This window comes from Delphinus delphis, chromosome 6 (genome assembly GCF_949987515.2).
Source record: "Delphinus delphis chromosome 6, mDelDel1.2, whole genome shotgun sequence".
NCBI lineage: Eukaryota > Metazoa > Chordata > Mammalia > Artiodactyla > Delphinidae > Delphinus > Delphinus delphis.
The window spans coordinates 27,145,409-27,161,977 of NC_082688.1; the positions used below are offsets into that span (position 1 = coordinate 27,145,409).

General features: G+C 38.8%; 1 protein-coding gene across 7 annotated transcripts in view; it reads right to left on the reverse strand.

Annotated features, from left to right (window-relative positions):
* TMEM38B (transmembrane protein 38B) overlaps window positions 1-16,569 on the reverse strand; it is a 274,182-nt gene that overhangs the window by 208,074 nt on the left and 49,539 nt on the right. The window contains exon 6 of one of the 7 annotated variants that reach the window (XM_060014393.1): window positions 5,424-5,593. The exons of the other annotated variants lie outside the window; for them this stretch is intronic. Coding sequence (XP_059870376.1) covers window positions 5,471-5,593 — 123 coding nt within the window. The 3' untranslated portion in view covers window positions 5,424-5,470. The remainder of the gene's footprint in view (window positions 1-5,423; window positions 5,594-16,569) is intronic. 7 annotated transcript variants of the gene reach the window in all.

The following is a 16,569-nucleotide window of genomic DNA, read 5'->3' on the forward strand; positions in this document are numbered from 1 at the left end:
TCTGGGCTTCCTGGATCTGCATGTTTGTTTCCTTCCCCCAGATTAGGGAAGTTTTCAGCCATTCTTTCTTCAAATAATTTTTCTGCCCCTTTCTCTCTCTTCTTTCCTTCTGAGAGCCCTGTTATGTGAATGTCAGTCCTCCTGATGTTGTCCCATAAGTTCCTTAAGCTATCTTCACTTTCTTTCATTCTTTTTCCTTTTTGCAGCTCTGATTGGGTGAGTTCCACTGCCTGTTCTTCAAGTTCACTGATCCTTTTTGCTGCTTCTAGTCTGCTGTTGAACCCCCCCCTAGTAAATTTTTTAGTTCAGTTATTATATTCTTCAGCTCTGTGACTTCTATCTAGTACTTTCTTATATTTCCTATTTTCTTTGTTGGAGTTCTCACTGTGTTCAATATGCATTCTTAATTTAATCTTCAGCAGAAGCAAATTAAGTTAGGTTCTGGAAAAAAAATCTGTTCTCTGTAAGTTTACACTTAATTAATGGAAAAGAACATAACTCATTAACAATAATACAAAATACCACATTTTTGAGTGCCAAATGAGCAGCATAAGCAAAAAAATACATTTGGTATTGAAAGGAAATAAGAAGATAAAATATCATTTACAGTCTACACCAAATGACCAAAAATACCTATTAATACTATGTACTTAACATGTGCCAGGACTGTGATAAGTGTTTTGTATTACCTTATTCTCTTTAAATGTAATCCCAAAACTACTCTATTATTACTCTCATCATAGAGATGTGGAACTGAAGTTCTGACAGGTTAAGTAACTTGCTCAAAGTCACAGAGCTAATAAGTGGTTAAGCACTTAGGAACACTCAGATTTTGAGTCTGATCACTAAATACACTGCAGTCTATCATTATCTAAAGTCACAGACTTCCAGTAAATTGTAGAATCCTGCCAGTATGAGGGACTGTAGTAAGTCTCTAGCCATCCAATTTTTTCCATATATATTTATATATATAAGCAACTGAGACACTGAGAGATAGAATGGAGTGCTACCAATCTTTTATCTGGCAAAATGTATAGTGTTCAGAGATGTTTAGATTTGCTCAAGAAATTATACTGGTGCCAAAATGAATCTGGGACAATGTTATGGACTAGAATGGTTCCCAAAAGCCCATGAATTTCCAAGAGGCAATTCCTCCAGCAGGTCTCAGATAATGAATCAAACTAGATATTTTTGGAATTAAATTTCATAAGAGGTCCCTACATAATCAGCTTTCCTGAGGACAATGGAAACAAGAGTAAATTCTTATTATCTGCAATATAGTCTAGGTAGTGGGGAGTTGGAGACAAAGTGGGTGTCCATCACAAGAGGAATGGATAAGTGAAATGTATACTGTGTAATTGTTAAAAATAATAAATTGTAAAGTTATACGGAAAAATTCTTAAAATATACTGTTAGGTGAAAATGAGACAAAGAACAAAAGCTATAACATACTATCATTTATTTAAATTTAAAAATGTATGCACACAGCATTGTGAATGTACTAAACACCACTGAATTGTATGAACAGCTGATTTTGTTATGCCAATTTGACCACAATAAAAATAAACAAATAACAAATACACCATTTTTTAATGCATGCACATAAACTACAGGCCAGCCATGACTAAATAGCTTATATCAGACTCAGTATCTCAACAAAATCAACATAAAAGACACAAATACATAAAACAACTGTAAAAAGACACTGGAGAACAACCAATACAGGTATAACCTGGTGGGGTTATGATCCCTAAAAGAAAGGAAGTTGAACAAAGTGAACTCCACATTTACCCTGGCTTTTTCTTTTAAGGACATGTGTCAATTCACAGCATAGGGAAATGAAATGCAGAAGTCCCAAATGGGTTAAAGGGACAGAGGCTGGAGTCTGAGAAGGCCAAAGCGTCTAGCACTTGAGAGCAATAACAGCTCAAAGAGGAGTGAACCACATTAAGTAAGCCCCCAAGCCCATGCATAGTCTGTGCTGGAGGAGTTTACCAACGCTAAACTGTGCAAACATAGAAACAGATTTCAAAAACCTAGCAGAGAACAACAGCTGGGAGGCCAAAGAGCTGAGCAGCCCACTGCTTGGTTCTGGGAAGACAGGTTGGAGTTCAAAGCCAGGCAAGGTGGGCCTGCCCAGGGGTACACCTCGGGCTTAAAGTGAGACCCCAAAAGGGTCACATTCTAGAAGGGCAAATCTGAAACAGAACAGCACTAACAAAGCCTAAAATCCACAGGATTAAAATAATCTGCTTGTGCGTTACCCCTGGCTGCCAAAAGAATGTTGAATGTGATCCCTGCCCTCAAAAATCTTACAGACTAGCCAGAGACAGGCAAGTAAATCTGTAATTACAAAACCGTAAAGAGTAAGTGCAGTAATGGAGGTTTGCCCAGAAACGTTAAGTAAGGGATATGGATTTAGAAGTCATTACCATACAAGTAAAACGTAAAGGCATGACTTAGAATGTAATCACCTGGAGAGAATATAGAGCGAGAAGAGTCCAAATATAATGTTAACCTCCAAGTTTATACCATTACTGGTTAACATCTAAGAAGAATTTCTTTAGATTAAATTATTCTTTAGAATAAATAGTTACAATGAGATGTATTAGCATAATTATCCTGGTCATAGCTTGACTTCATGGACGGCCAACAAAAATCAAAAGAATTCAGGTCAAACAATGGTCCACTGTCAGGAAAACAGCAATGTCTTTTTACAAATCCAAAAGAGATGAGTGTCAGGATCTAAAGTACTTCCTGAGAACATGAACTATACTAAGTATTTTTCAAGTCTAGTTTTAATAGAATCTCCACTCCCAGTAGACTCATCACTCAGCTAACGAGTACGGCTGGCATCATAAATTACTGCTGAGATAGACTTATGAGGTCCATGGATGGATTTCTGTGAATTCAGCCTCTTCTTAGGGTTTATTCAATAAGGTGACACAAATATAATGGTGACAAATGGAATGAACCCTTATTCTTCCATAAATAAAATATAAAACTGTCTCCCTATTCAGCAAACTATTAAAAGAAAAAGCATATTACCTAAATTAAACAGCATTTGACTTCATAGTCTCTTGCTTAAAAAGGGAAGTAAACCAAAGAATGTAGAAGCCCTAATCTGACATTTAAACATATCCTAAAATAAAAATTAATTCCAGTAAAGAAATTGTTTGAGCTCTGCCACATTTTTTTTAACATCTTGCAGTATAATTGCTTTACAGTGTTGTGTTAGTTTCTGCTGTATAACAAAGTGAATCAGCTATACATATACTTATATCCCCATATCCCCTCCCTCTTGTGTCTCCCTCCCATCCTCCCTATCCCACCTCTCTAGGTGGTCACAAAGCACCGAGCTGATCTCTCTGTGCAATGCTGCTGCTTCCCACTAGTTATCTATTTTACATTTGGTAGTGTATATATGTCCATGCCACTCTCTCACTTCGTCCCAGCTTATCCCTCCCCATCCCCGTGTCCTTAAGTCCATTCTCTATGTCTGGGTCTTTATTCTTGTCCTGCCCCTAGGTTCTTCATAACCATTTTTTTTTAGATTCCGTATATATGTGTTAGCATATGGTATTTGTTTTTCTCTTCCTGACTTACTTCACTCTATATGACAGACTCTAGGTCCATCCACCTCACTACAAATAACTCAATTTCATTTCTTTTTATGGCTGAGTAATATTCCTTTGTATATATGTGCCACATCTTCTTTATCCATTCATCTGTTGATGGACACTTAGGTTGCTTCCATGTCCTGGCTACTGTAAATAGTGCTGCAATGAACATTGTGGTACATGTCTCTTTTTGAATTATGGTTTTCTCAGGGTATATGCCCAGTAGAGGGATTGCTGGGTCATATGATAGTTCTATCCTTAGTTTTTTAAGGAACCTCCATACTGTTCTCCATAGTGGCTGTATCAATTGACATTCCCACCAACAGTGCAAGAGGGTTCCCTTTTCTCCACACCCTCTCCAGCATTTATTGTTTGTACATTTTTTGATGATGGCCATTCTGACCCATGTGAGGTGAAACCTCATTGTAGTTTTGATTAGCATTTCTCTAATGATTAGTGATGTTGAGCATCCTTTCATGTGTTTGCTGGCAATCTGTATACCTTCTTTGGAGAAATGTCTATTTAAGTCTTCTGCCCATTTTTGGATTGGGTTGTTTGTTTTTTTGATATTGAGCTGCATGAGCTGCTTGTATATTTTGGAGATTAATCCTTCGTCAGTTGCTTCATTTGCAAATATTTTCTCTCATTCTGAAGGTTGTCTTTGCGTCTTGTTTATGGTTTCCTTTGCTGTGTAAAAGCTTTTAAGTTTCATTAGGTCCCATTTGTTTATTTTTGTTTTTATTTCCATTTCTCTAGGAGGTGAGTCAAAAAAGGATCTTGCTGTGATTTATGTCATAGAGTGTTCTGCCTATGTTTTCCTCTAAGAGTTTTATAGTGTCTGGCCTTACATTTAGGTTTAAGCCCAGGTTTATCTCTGGGCTTTCTATCCTGTTCCATTGATCTATATTTCTGTTTTTGTGCCAGTACCATACTGTCTTGATTACTGTAGCTTTGTAGTATAGTCTGAAGTCAGGGAGCCTGATTCCTCCAGCTCCATTTTTCTTTCTCAAGATTGCTTTGGCACATTATTTTTATAATATCTCATGTTATATCATTTCAGAATATTCCCAGAAAAATGTGACCTAAACTATAAGTTCCTCAAGGCACAAACAGTACTCATGTACTTTTATATCCTCTATAGTGCATAGCAATGAAAGTATAATGAATGAACATAACTTCTACCTCATATGAATAATTCAAAGACTATTACAATGTATCTATATAAGCAAAATTTGCATAATTAATCTTTCTCTCCACCCAGAACATACTTCTTCCTGCCTCCATCTGCCTAAATCCAAACAATCCTTTGCAGGGCAACTGCGAAGTGTCTACTCCATTAAGCCTCCCCCAATGCCCTCCAATAATTAACTTCTGGTACATGGCATATTCAGCCTGGTTTTCCGGTTACTCTATGCTTTCTTCATTGGTGATATCACGCACTCAGACATTAATAATTATTAACCTAAATGACTGTCAAACAAATCTTCATATCCTCATTTTTATAAATGTCTTCAATAAGTTGGTTAAATAAACTGTTCATCTGGTAGTATAGTCTTAGATAAATAAGTTTGAGAGAATTAAATACAGAGAGACCTATGAAAGAGCATTTTAGTCATTTATCAGTTAGTCAACAAATATATATTAAAAATCTACTACATGCACCAGACAGAATGCTAGGGATACAGTGCTGAATAAAACAAACTTAGTCCGTATCCTCATAAAGTTTAAAAGTACAATGCCTCATATTTCTTTTTAGACAATAACTTTTTTTTTTTTTTTTTTTCCGGTACGTTGGCCTCTCACCGTTGTGGCCTCTCCCGTTGCGGAGCACAGGCTCCGGACACGCAGGCTCAGTGGCCATGGTTCACAAGCCCAGCCGCTCCGCGGCATGCGGATCCTCCCAGACTGGGACACGAACCCATGTCCCCTGCATCGGCAGGCGGACTCCCAACCACTGCGCCACCAGGGAAGGCCTAGACAATAACATATTGAAGACAGAGTCTGTGTCTTATTCAAAGTTTACATGTCCAACTGTATCCCCCGAAAGGGCCTAATACCATTGTCCCTCATTCATGTATTCAACAAAATACTATCTGAATACACCTCTCAACAGCATGCAGCATAACTGACCAGTCCATCCTTCTTAACACCATCTCCTGGTTTTTAGCAGCTTCTTTCCCATTTCTCATTCTGGATCTTCCCTATCTAAATATTAGAAAATCCCATGACTCTGTACTCTCTCCTGTCTCACTCTATGCTTTTGTCCCTATGTAATATAACTGCCACCCTAAGTTAATTTATAAACTGAATATAATCTCAATAAAAATACCAACAAATTTTATTATGGAGTTAGACAAACTGCCAATAAAGTTCATATCAATATGCAAAAAAAGCTGGGAAAAAACCTGAAAATAAACAAACATGCCAGAATATCCAGATAAGACTGAAAAAGTGCCCAGTTCTCTCTCCATACAGGATACGCAGCCAGACTTTAATTTTTGCCAATCTGATGAGAAATGATATCTGAGTGTAATTTTCATTAATATATTCCCAAATGAGCGTCACATGTTTTCATATGTTTAAGGGACATCATATCTTTGTTGTGTGAATTGTCTGTTGATAAACTTCTTTCAATTTTTTATTAGGTTTTTAATCCTTTATCCCTTAATTTTTCTTAACAGTTCAAGAATGTTTATGAACTGCTGAATGAATATTCAGGGTTCTACTAGAGATATTTTTTACTTTTTAAGGCTAAAATTTTATTATGAAATATTTCTTAGAGATAAAAAGTATTTGGAATAGAGGAGTTTTTTTCAATTTTTTTTATTGAAGTATAGTTGATTTCTTATGTCGTGTTAGCTTCAGGTGTACAGCTCAGTGATTCAGTTTCTCATATTTTTATATATATATGTGTGTGTATATATGTGTGTGTGTGTGTGTGTGTGTGTGTGTATTCTTTTTCAGATTCTTTTCTCTAACAGGTATTACAAAGTATTGAGTATAGTTCCCTGTTCCATACAGTAGGTCCTTCATGGTTATCTTATTTATATATAGCAGTGTGTATATGTTAAACGTAAAAGCTTTTGTGCAGCAAGGGAAACCATAAACAAAACAAAAAGACAACCTAAGGACTTGAGAGAAACTATTTGCAAATGAGGCACTAACAAGGGATTCATCTTCAAAATATACAAACACCTCATACAGCTCAATATCAGAAAAACAAACAAACCAATCAAAAAATGGGCAGAAGTCTACAAAGACATTTCTCCAAAGGAAACATACAGATGGCCAACAGGCATATGAAAAAATGCTCCATATTGCTAATTATCAGAGAAATGCAAATCAAAACTAAAATGAGGTATCATCTCACACCATTCAGAATGGCCATCATCAAAAAGTCTACAAATAATAAATGCTAGAGAGGGTGTGGCAAAAAAGGAACCGTCCTACACTGCTGGTGGGAATGTAAATTGGTACAGCCACAATGGAGAGCAGTATGGAGATGCCTTAAAAATTAAAAATAGAGAGGAGCTTCAAGATGGCAGAAGAGTAAGACACGGAGATCACCTTCCTCCCCACAAATACATCAGAAATATATCTACATGTGGAACAACTCCTACAGAACACCTACTGAACGCTGGCAGAAGACCTCAGACCTCCCAAAAGGCAAGAAACTCCCCACATACCTGGGTAGGGTAAAAGAAAAAAAAGAGACAAAGAATAGGGACAGGACCTGCACCAGTGGGAGGGAGCTGTGAAGGAGGAAAGGTTTCCACACACTAGGAAGCCCCTTCGCGGGCGGAGACTGCCAGTGGCAGAGGGGGGGAGCTTCAGAGCCACGGAGGAGAGCGCAGCAACAGGGCTTCGGAGGGCAAAGCGGAGAGATTCCTTTAGAGAGGATCGGTGCCGACCAGCACTCACCAGCCTGAGAAGTTTGTCTACTCACCCGCCGGGACGGGTTGGGGCTGGGAGCTGAGGCTCGGGCTTCAGAGGTCAGATCCCAGGGAGAGGACTGGGGTTGGCAGCTTGAACACAGCCTGAAGGGGATAGTGCGCCACAGCTAGCCGGGAGGGGGAGGGAGTCTGGGAAAAAGTCTGGAGCTGCCGAAGAGGCAAGAGACTTTTTCTTGCATCTTTTGTTTCCTGGTGCGCGAGGAGAGGGGATTAAGAGCGCTGCTTAAAGGAGCTCCAGAGATGGGCGCGAGCCACGGCTATCAGCATGGACCCCAGAGACGGGCATGAGACGCTAAGGCTGCTGCTGCAGCCACCAAGAAGCCTGTGTGCAAGCACAGGTCACTATCCACACAACCTCCTCCGCCCCGGGAGCCTGCGCAGCCCGCCACTGCCAGGGTCCCGGGATCCAGGGACAACTTCCCCAGGAGAACGCACGGCGCGCCTCAGGCTGGTGCAACATCCTGCTGGCCTCTGCCGCCACAGGCTCGCTCCGTATACCGCACCGTTACTAACCCCCTCCCCCCACACCACCTGAGTGAGCCAGAGCCCCCGAATCAGCTGCTCCTTTAACCCCGTCCTGTCTGAGTGAAGGACAGACGCCCTCAGGCAACCTACACGCAGAGACGGGTCCAAATCGAAGGCTGAACCCCAGGAGCTGTGCGAAAAAAGAAGAGTAAGGGAAATCTCTCCCAGCAGCCTAAGGAGCAGCGGATTAAAGCTCCACAATCAACTTAATGTACCCTGCATCTCTGGAATACCTGAATAGACAACGAATCATCCCAAACTGAGGAGGTGGACTTTGAGAGCAACGATATATATATATATATATATATATTTTCCCTTTTTCTCTTTGTGTGTGTGTGTGTGTGTGTGTGTGTGTATGCTTCTGTGTGTGATTTTGTCTGTATAGCTTTGCTTTTACCATTTGTCCTAGGGTTCTGTCTGTCGGGTTTTTTTTTTTATTACTTAAAAAATTTTCTTTTTTTCTTTTTTTTTTTTTGGCGGTACGTGGGCCTCTCACTGTTGTGGGCTCTCCCGTTGCAGAGCACAGGCTCCAGACACGCAGGCTCAGCGGCCACGGCTCAGGGGCCCAGCCACTTGCGGCATGTGGGATCTTCCTGGACCGGGGCACTAACCCGTGTCCCCTACATTGGCAGGCGGACTCTCAACCACTGCACCACCAGGGAGGTCCAAAAAATTTCTATTCTTCATAATTATTTTTTATTGTAATAACTTTATTTCATTTTATTTTATTTTATTTTAACTTCTTTCTTTCTTTTCTCCCTTTTATTCTGAGCCGTGTGGAGGACAGGCTCTTGGTGCTCCAGCCAGGCATCAGGGCTGTGCCACTGAGGTGGGAGAGCCAACTTCAGGACACTGGTCCACAAGAGACCTCCCAGCTGCACGTAATATCAAACAGTGAAAATTTCCCAGAGATCTCCATCTCAACGCCAAGACCCAGCTCCACTCAACGACCAGCAAGCTACAGTGCTGGAAACCCCATGCCAAACAACTAGCAAGACAGGAACACAACCCCATCCATTAGCACAGAGGCTGCGTAAAATCATAATAAGGTCACAGACACCCCAAAACACAACACCAGACGTGGACCTGCCCACCAGAAAGACAAGATCCAGCCTCATCCACCAGAACACAGGCACTAGTCCCCTCCACCAGGAAGCCTACACAACCCACTGAACCAACCTTAGCCACTGGGGACAGACACCAAAAACAACGGAAACTATGAACCAGCAGCCTGCGAAAAGGAGACCCCAAACACAGTAAGTTAAGCAAACTGAGAAGACAGAGAAACACAGAGCAGATGAAGGAGCAAGATAAAAACCCACCAGACCTAACAAATTAAGAGGAAATAGGCAGTCTACCTGAAAAAGAATTCAGAATAATGATAGTGAAGATGATCCAAAATCTTGGAAATGGAATGGAGAAAATACAAGAAACGTTTAACAAGGATCTAAAAGAACTAAACAGCAAACAAACAGAGATGAACAACACAATAAATGAAATTAAAAATTCTCTAGAAGGGATCAATAGCAGAATAACTGAGGCAGAAGAATGGATAAGAGACCTGGAAGATGAAATACTGGAAACAACTACTGCAGAGCAAAATAAAGAAAAAAGAATGAAAAGAACTAAGGACAGTCTCAGAGACCTCTGGGACAACAATAAACACACCAACATTCGAATTATAGGGGTCCCAGAAGAAGAAGAGAAAAAGAAAGGGACTGAGAAAATATCTCAAGAGATTATAGTTGATAACTTGCCTAATATGGGAAAGGAAATAGTTAATCAAGTCCAGGAAGCACAGAGAGTCCCATACAGGATAAATCCAAGGAAAAACACGCCAAGAAACATATCAATCAAACTATCGAAAATTAAATACAAAGAACAAATATTAAAAGCAGCAAGGGAAAAACAACAAGTAACACATAAGGGAATCCCCATAAGGCTTACAGCTGATCTTTCAGCAGAAACTCTCCAAGCCAGAAGGGAGTGGCAGGACATATTTAAAGTGATGAAGGAGAAAAACCTACAACCAAGATTACTCTGCCCAGCAAGGATCTCATTCAGATTTGACGGAAAAATTGAAAGCTTTACAGACAAGCAAAAGTTAAGAGAATTCAGCACCACCAAACCAGCTTTACAACAAATGCTAAAAGAACTTCTCTAGGCAGGAAACACAAGAGAAGGAAAAGACCTACAATAACAAACCCAAAACAATTACAAAAATGGGAATAGGAACATACATATTGATAATTATCTTAAATGTAAATGGATTAAATGCTCCAACCAAAAGACACAAACTAGCTGAATGGATACAGAAACAAGACCCGTATATATGCTGTCTACAAGAGACCCACTTCAGACCTAGGGACACATACAGACTGAAAGTGAGGGGATGGAAAAAGATATTCCATGCAAATGGAAATCAAAAGAAAGCTGGAATAGCAATTCTCATATCAGACAAAATAGACTTTAAAACAAAGACTATTACAAGAGACAAAGAAGGACACTACAAAATGATCAAGGGATCAGTCCAAGAAGATATAACAATTGTAAATATTTATGCACACAACATAGGAGCACCTCAATACATAAGGCAAATACTAACAGCCATAAAAGGGGAAATCGACAGTAACACAATCATAGTAGGGGACTTTAACACCCCACTTTCACCAATGCACAGATCATCCAAAATGAAAATAAATAAGGAAACACAAGCTTTAAATGATACATTAAACAAGATGGACTTAATTGATATTTATAGGACATTCCATCCAAAAACAACAGAATACACATTCTTCTCAAGTGCTCCTGGAAGATTCTCCAGGATAGAGCATATCTTGGGTCACAAATCAAGCCTTGGTAAATTTAAGAAAATTGAAAGTTTATCAAGTATCTTTTCCAACCATGACGCTATGAGACTAGATATCAATTACAGGAAAAAATCTGTAAGGAATACAAACACATGGAGGCTAAACAACACACTTCTTAATAACCAAGAGATCACTGAAGAAATCAAAGAGGAAATCAGAAAATACCTAGAAACAAACGACAATGAAAACGCAACGACCCAAAACCTATGGGATGCAGCAAAAGCAGTTCTAAGAGGGAACTTTATAGCTATAAAAGCCCACCTTAAGAAACAAGAAACATCTCAAATAAACAATCTAATCTTACACCTAATGCAATTAGAGAAGGAAGAACAAAGAAAACCCAAAGTTAGCAGAAGGAAAGAAATCATACAGATCAGAAATAAATGAAAAAGAAATGAAGGAAACGATAGCAAAGATCAATAAAACTAAAAGCTGGTTCTTTGAGAAGATAAACAAAATTGATAAACCATTAGCCAGACTCATCAAGAAAAAAAGTGAAAAGACTCAAATCAATAGAATTAGAAATGAAAAAGGAGATGTAACAATTGACACTGCAGAAACTGAAAGCATCATGAGAGATTACTACAAGCAACTATATGCCAATAAAATGGATAACCTGGAAGAAATGGACAAAATCTTAGAAAAGCACAACCTTCCAAGACTGAACCAGGAAGAAATAGAAAATATGAACAGACCAATCACAAACATTGAAATTGAAACTGTGATTAAAAATCTTCCAACAAACAAAAGCCCAGGACCAGATGGCTTCACAGGCAAATTCTACCAAACATTTAGAGAAGAGCTAACACCTAACCTGCTCAAACTCTTCCAAAATATAGCAGAGCGAGGAACACTCCCAAACTCATTCTACGAGGCCACCATCACCCTGATACCAAAACCAGACAAAGATGTCAGAAAGAAAGAAAACTACAGGCAATATCACTGATGGACATAGATGCAAAAATCCTCAACAAAAAACTAGCAATCAGAATCCAACAGCACATTAAAAGGATCATACACCATGATCAAGTGGGGTTTATCCCAGGAATGCCAAGATTCTTCAATATATGCAAATCAATCAATGTGATACACCATATTAACAAATTGAGGAGGAAAACCATATGATCATCTCAACAGATGCAGAGAAAGCTTTTGACAAAATTCAACACCCATTTATGATAAAACCCCTCCAGAAAGTAGGCATAGAGGGAACTTTCCTCAACATAATAAAGGCCATATATGACAAACCCAGAGCCAACATCATCCTCCATGGTGAAAAACTGCAACCATTTCCACTAAGATCAGGAACAAGACAACGTTGCCCACTCTCACCACTATTATTCAACATAGTTTTGGAAGTTTTAGCCACAGCAGTCAGAGAAGAAAAAGAAATAAAAGGAATCCAAATCGGAAAAGAAGAAGTAAAGCTGTCACTGTTTGCAGATAACATGATACTGTACAAAGAGAATCCTAAAGATGCTACCAGAAAACTACTAAAGCTAATCAATGAATTTGGTAAAGTAGCAGGATACAAAATTAACGCACAAAAATCTCTTGCTTTCCTATACACAAATGATGAAAAATCTGAAAGTGAAATTAAGAAAACACTCCCATTTACCACTGCAACAAAAAGAATAAAATATCTAGGCATAAACCTACCTAAGGAGACAAAAGACCTGTATGTAGAAAATTATAAGACACTGATGAAAGAAATTAAAGATGATACCAAGAGATGGAGAGATATACCATGTTCTTGGATTGGAAGAATCAACATTGTAAAAATGACTGTACTACCCAAAGCAATCTACAGATTCAATGCAATCCCTGTCAAACTACCACTGGCATTTTTCACAGAACTAGAAAAAAAATTTCACAATTTGTATGGAAACACAAAAGACCCCGAATAGCCAAAGCCATCTTGAGAAAGAAAAACGGAGCTGGAGGAATCAGGCTCCCTGACCTCAGACTATACTACAAAGCTACAGTAATCAAGACAGTATGGTACTGACACAAAAACAGATACATAGATCAATGGAATAGGATAGAAAGCCCAGAGCTAAACCCACGCACATATGGTCACCTTATCTTTGATAAAGGAGGCAAGAATATACTGTGGTGAAAAGACAGCCTCTTCAATAAGTGGTGCTGGGAAAACTGGACAGCTACATGTAAAAGAATGAAATTAGAACACTCCCTAACACCATACACAAAAAAACACTCAAAATGGATTCAAGACCTAAACGTAAGTCCAGACACCATCAAACTCTGAGAGGAAAACATAGGCAGAACACTCTATGACATAAATCACAGCAAGATCCTTTTTGACCCGCTTCCTAGAGAAATGGAAATAAAAACAAAAATAAATAAATGGGACCTAATGAAACTTAACTTGTGCACAGCAAAGGAAACCATAAACAAGATGAAAAGACAACCCTCAGAATGGGAGAAAATATTTGCAAATGAAGCAACTGACAAAGGATTAATGTCCAAAACATACAAGCAAATCATGCAGCTCAATATGAAAAAAACAAACAACCCAATGCAAAAATGGGCAGAAGACCCAAATAGACATTTCTCCAAAGAAGATATACAGATTGCCAACAAACACATGAAAGAATGCTCAACATCATTAATCATTAGAGATAGGCTAATCTAAACTACAATGAGATATCATCTCACACTGGTCAGAATGGCCATCATCAAAAAATCTACAAACAATAAATGCTGGAGAGGGTGTGCAGAAAAGGGAACCCTCTTGCACTGTTGGTGGGAATGTAAATTGATACAGCCACTATGGAGGTTCCTTAAAAAACTAAAAATAGAACTACCATACGACCCAGCAATCCCACTACTGGGCATATACCCTGAGAAAACCATAATTCAAAAAGAGTCATATACCAAAATGTTCATTGCAGCTCTATTTACAAGAGCTAGGACATGGAAGCAAACTAAGTGTCCATCAACAGACGAATGGATAAAGAAGATGTGGCACATATATACAGTGGAATATTAGTCAGCCATAAAAAGGAACGAAACTGAGTTATCTGTAGTGAGGTGGATGGACCTAGAGACTGCCATACAGAGTGAAGTAAGTCAGAAAGAGAAAAACAAATACCGTATCCTAACACATATATATGGAATCTAAAAAAAAAAAAAGAAAATAGAAAATGGTCAGAAGAACCTAGGGGCAAGACAGTAATAAAGATGCAGACCTACTAGAGAATGGACTTAAGGATACGGGGAGTGGGGGAAGGGTAAGCTGGGACAAAGTGACAGAGTGGCATGGACATATATACACTACCAAACGTAAAACAGATAGCTAGTGGGAAGCAGCCACATAGCACAGGGAGATCAGCTCGGTGCTTTGTGACCACCTAGAGGGGTGGGATAGGGAGGGTGGGAGGGAGGGAGATGCAAGAGGGAAGAGATATGGGGACATATGTATATGTATAACTGATTCACTTTGTTATAAAGCAGAAACTGGCACACCATTGTAAAGCAATTATACTCTAATAAAGATGTTTAAAAAAAACAAAACTAAAAATAGAGCTACCATATGATCCTGCAATCCCACTCCAAGGCATACATCCAGAGAAACCATAATTTGAAAAGATACATGCACCCCAATGTTCACTGCAGCACTATTTACAATAGCCAAGACATGGAAGCAACCTAAATGTCCGTCAACAGATGAATCTATAAAGAAGATGTTGTATGTGTGTGTGCATACACACACACACACACACACACACACACAATGTAATATTATTCAGCCATAAAAAAGAATGAAATAGTGCTATTTGCAGCAACATGGATGGACCTAGAGATTAATATATTAAGTGAAACAAGAGAAAGACAAATATCAGGTGACATCGCTTATATGTGGAATCTAAAAAAAAATGATACAAATGAACTTATATACAAAACAGAAACAGACCCACTTCTTTGTATCATCTTCAAATTTCTTCATCATTGTTATATGAGTCTTTCACCTGCTTGGTTAAGTTATTCTTAGGTATTTTATTCTTTTTGATGAGATTTTAAATGGGATTGACTTCTTACTTTCTCTTCCTGATAGTTCATTATTAGTGTATAGAAAAGCAATAGATTTCTGTATATTAAGCTTGTATCACGTAACATAAGCTTTCCACGTGACCCAACAATTCCACTCCTATATATCCAAGAGAAATGAAAATATATGTGCACACAAAGTAAACATGTTTATAGCAGCTTTATGCATAATAACCATATTCAAATAATCAAAAGCTGGTAATAATCCAAAATCCATCAACAGGTAATTACATAAACAAATTGTGGTATATAATGCTACTTAGCAATAAAAAGGAATATGCGACAACATGGATAAATCTCAAAAACATGGTGAGCAAAAGAAGCCAGACAGAAAAAATATATACTATATGATCCCACTTACATGGAAATGGGTGTTCCACCCTGGGGCCATGGGTGGTGGTTGGGATGTACTTGATTAGAGCACAAGGGACTTTTTCAAGTAATGGAAATATTCCATATCTTGGTTGTAGTGGTGGTTACATAGGTACACAAATTTACTGAAACTCTAGAAAGGCTACATTTTATTATGTGCAAATTATACTTCAGTAAAGTTGATTTTTTTGTTAATTTTAAAGGAGCTCATTCCTAAGTTTTTAGTAAATGAATATTAAACACTACTTAAATGCTAAAACATTTTTTAAGAGATCCTGATGAAGCTGGGTTCTGTATTACACCTTGGGAGACTGATGTAGGTTATACCTAGAAATGGAATTACTAGTTCACAAGATACATAAATCTTTTTTTTTAATATAAATTTATTTTATTTATTTATTTTTGGCTGAGTTGGGTCTTCGTTGCTGTGCACAAGCCTTCTCTAGTTACGGAGAGCAGGGGCTACACTTTCGTTGCGGTGCGCGGGCTTTTCACTGTGGTGGCTTCTCTTCTTGTGGAGCACGGGCTCTAGGCGTGTGGGCTTCAGTAGTTGTGGCACGCCGGCTCTAGAGCGCAGGCTCAGTAGTTGTGGCGCACGGGCTTAGTTGCTCCACGGCATGTGGAATCTTCCTGGACCAGGGCTTGAACCCATGTCCCCTGCACTGGCAGGTGGATTCTTAACCACTGAGCCACCAGGGAAGTCCAAGATACATAAATCTTCAACTTTATCGGGTACTGCCAAACTCCCCTCCCAAGTTGTTTTTGTTTAGACTCTAAATCCCTTTAAAGTAGTTTATACTCCTCGTCTTTACTTCCTCTTATTCACCTCTGTCTATCAAAAACTTTTTTCTATTCTCTAACAGTCCATTTGAAACTACTTTTACCAAGGTCACCAAATACCTCAATTTCAAAATCCAACAGCCTCTTTTCAGTTTTAATCATTCTTGACCACTCAAGTCTCCCTTTGCTTTATCTATTTCACAATAACTTCTTACACTGAGGAGCCAAAAGATATTCCATGCTTCTGAAACTTTTCTCAAATCATCTCCAATGGGAGAGACTGACATTAGGTGCAGCTAAACTAACTGGAATCCTCAGGCAGGGTGTCAAGAGGAAGATAGGCAGGCGTGGGGCAGGGAGGAGACTTCATGTCTACAT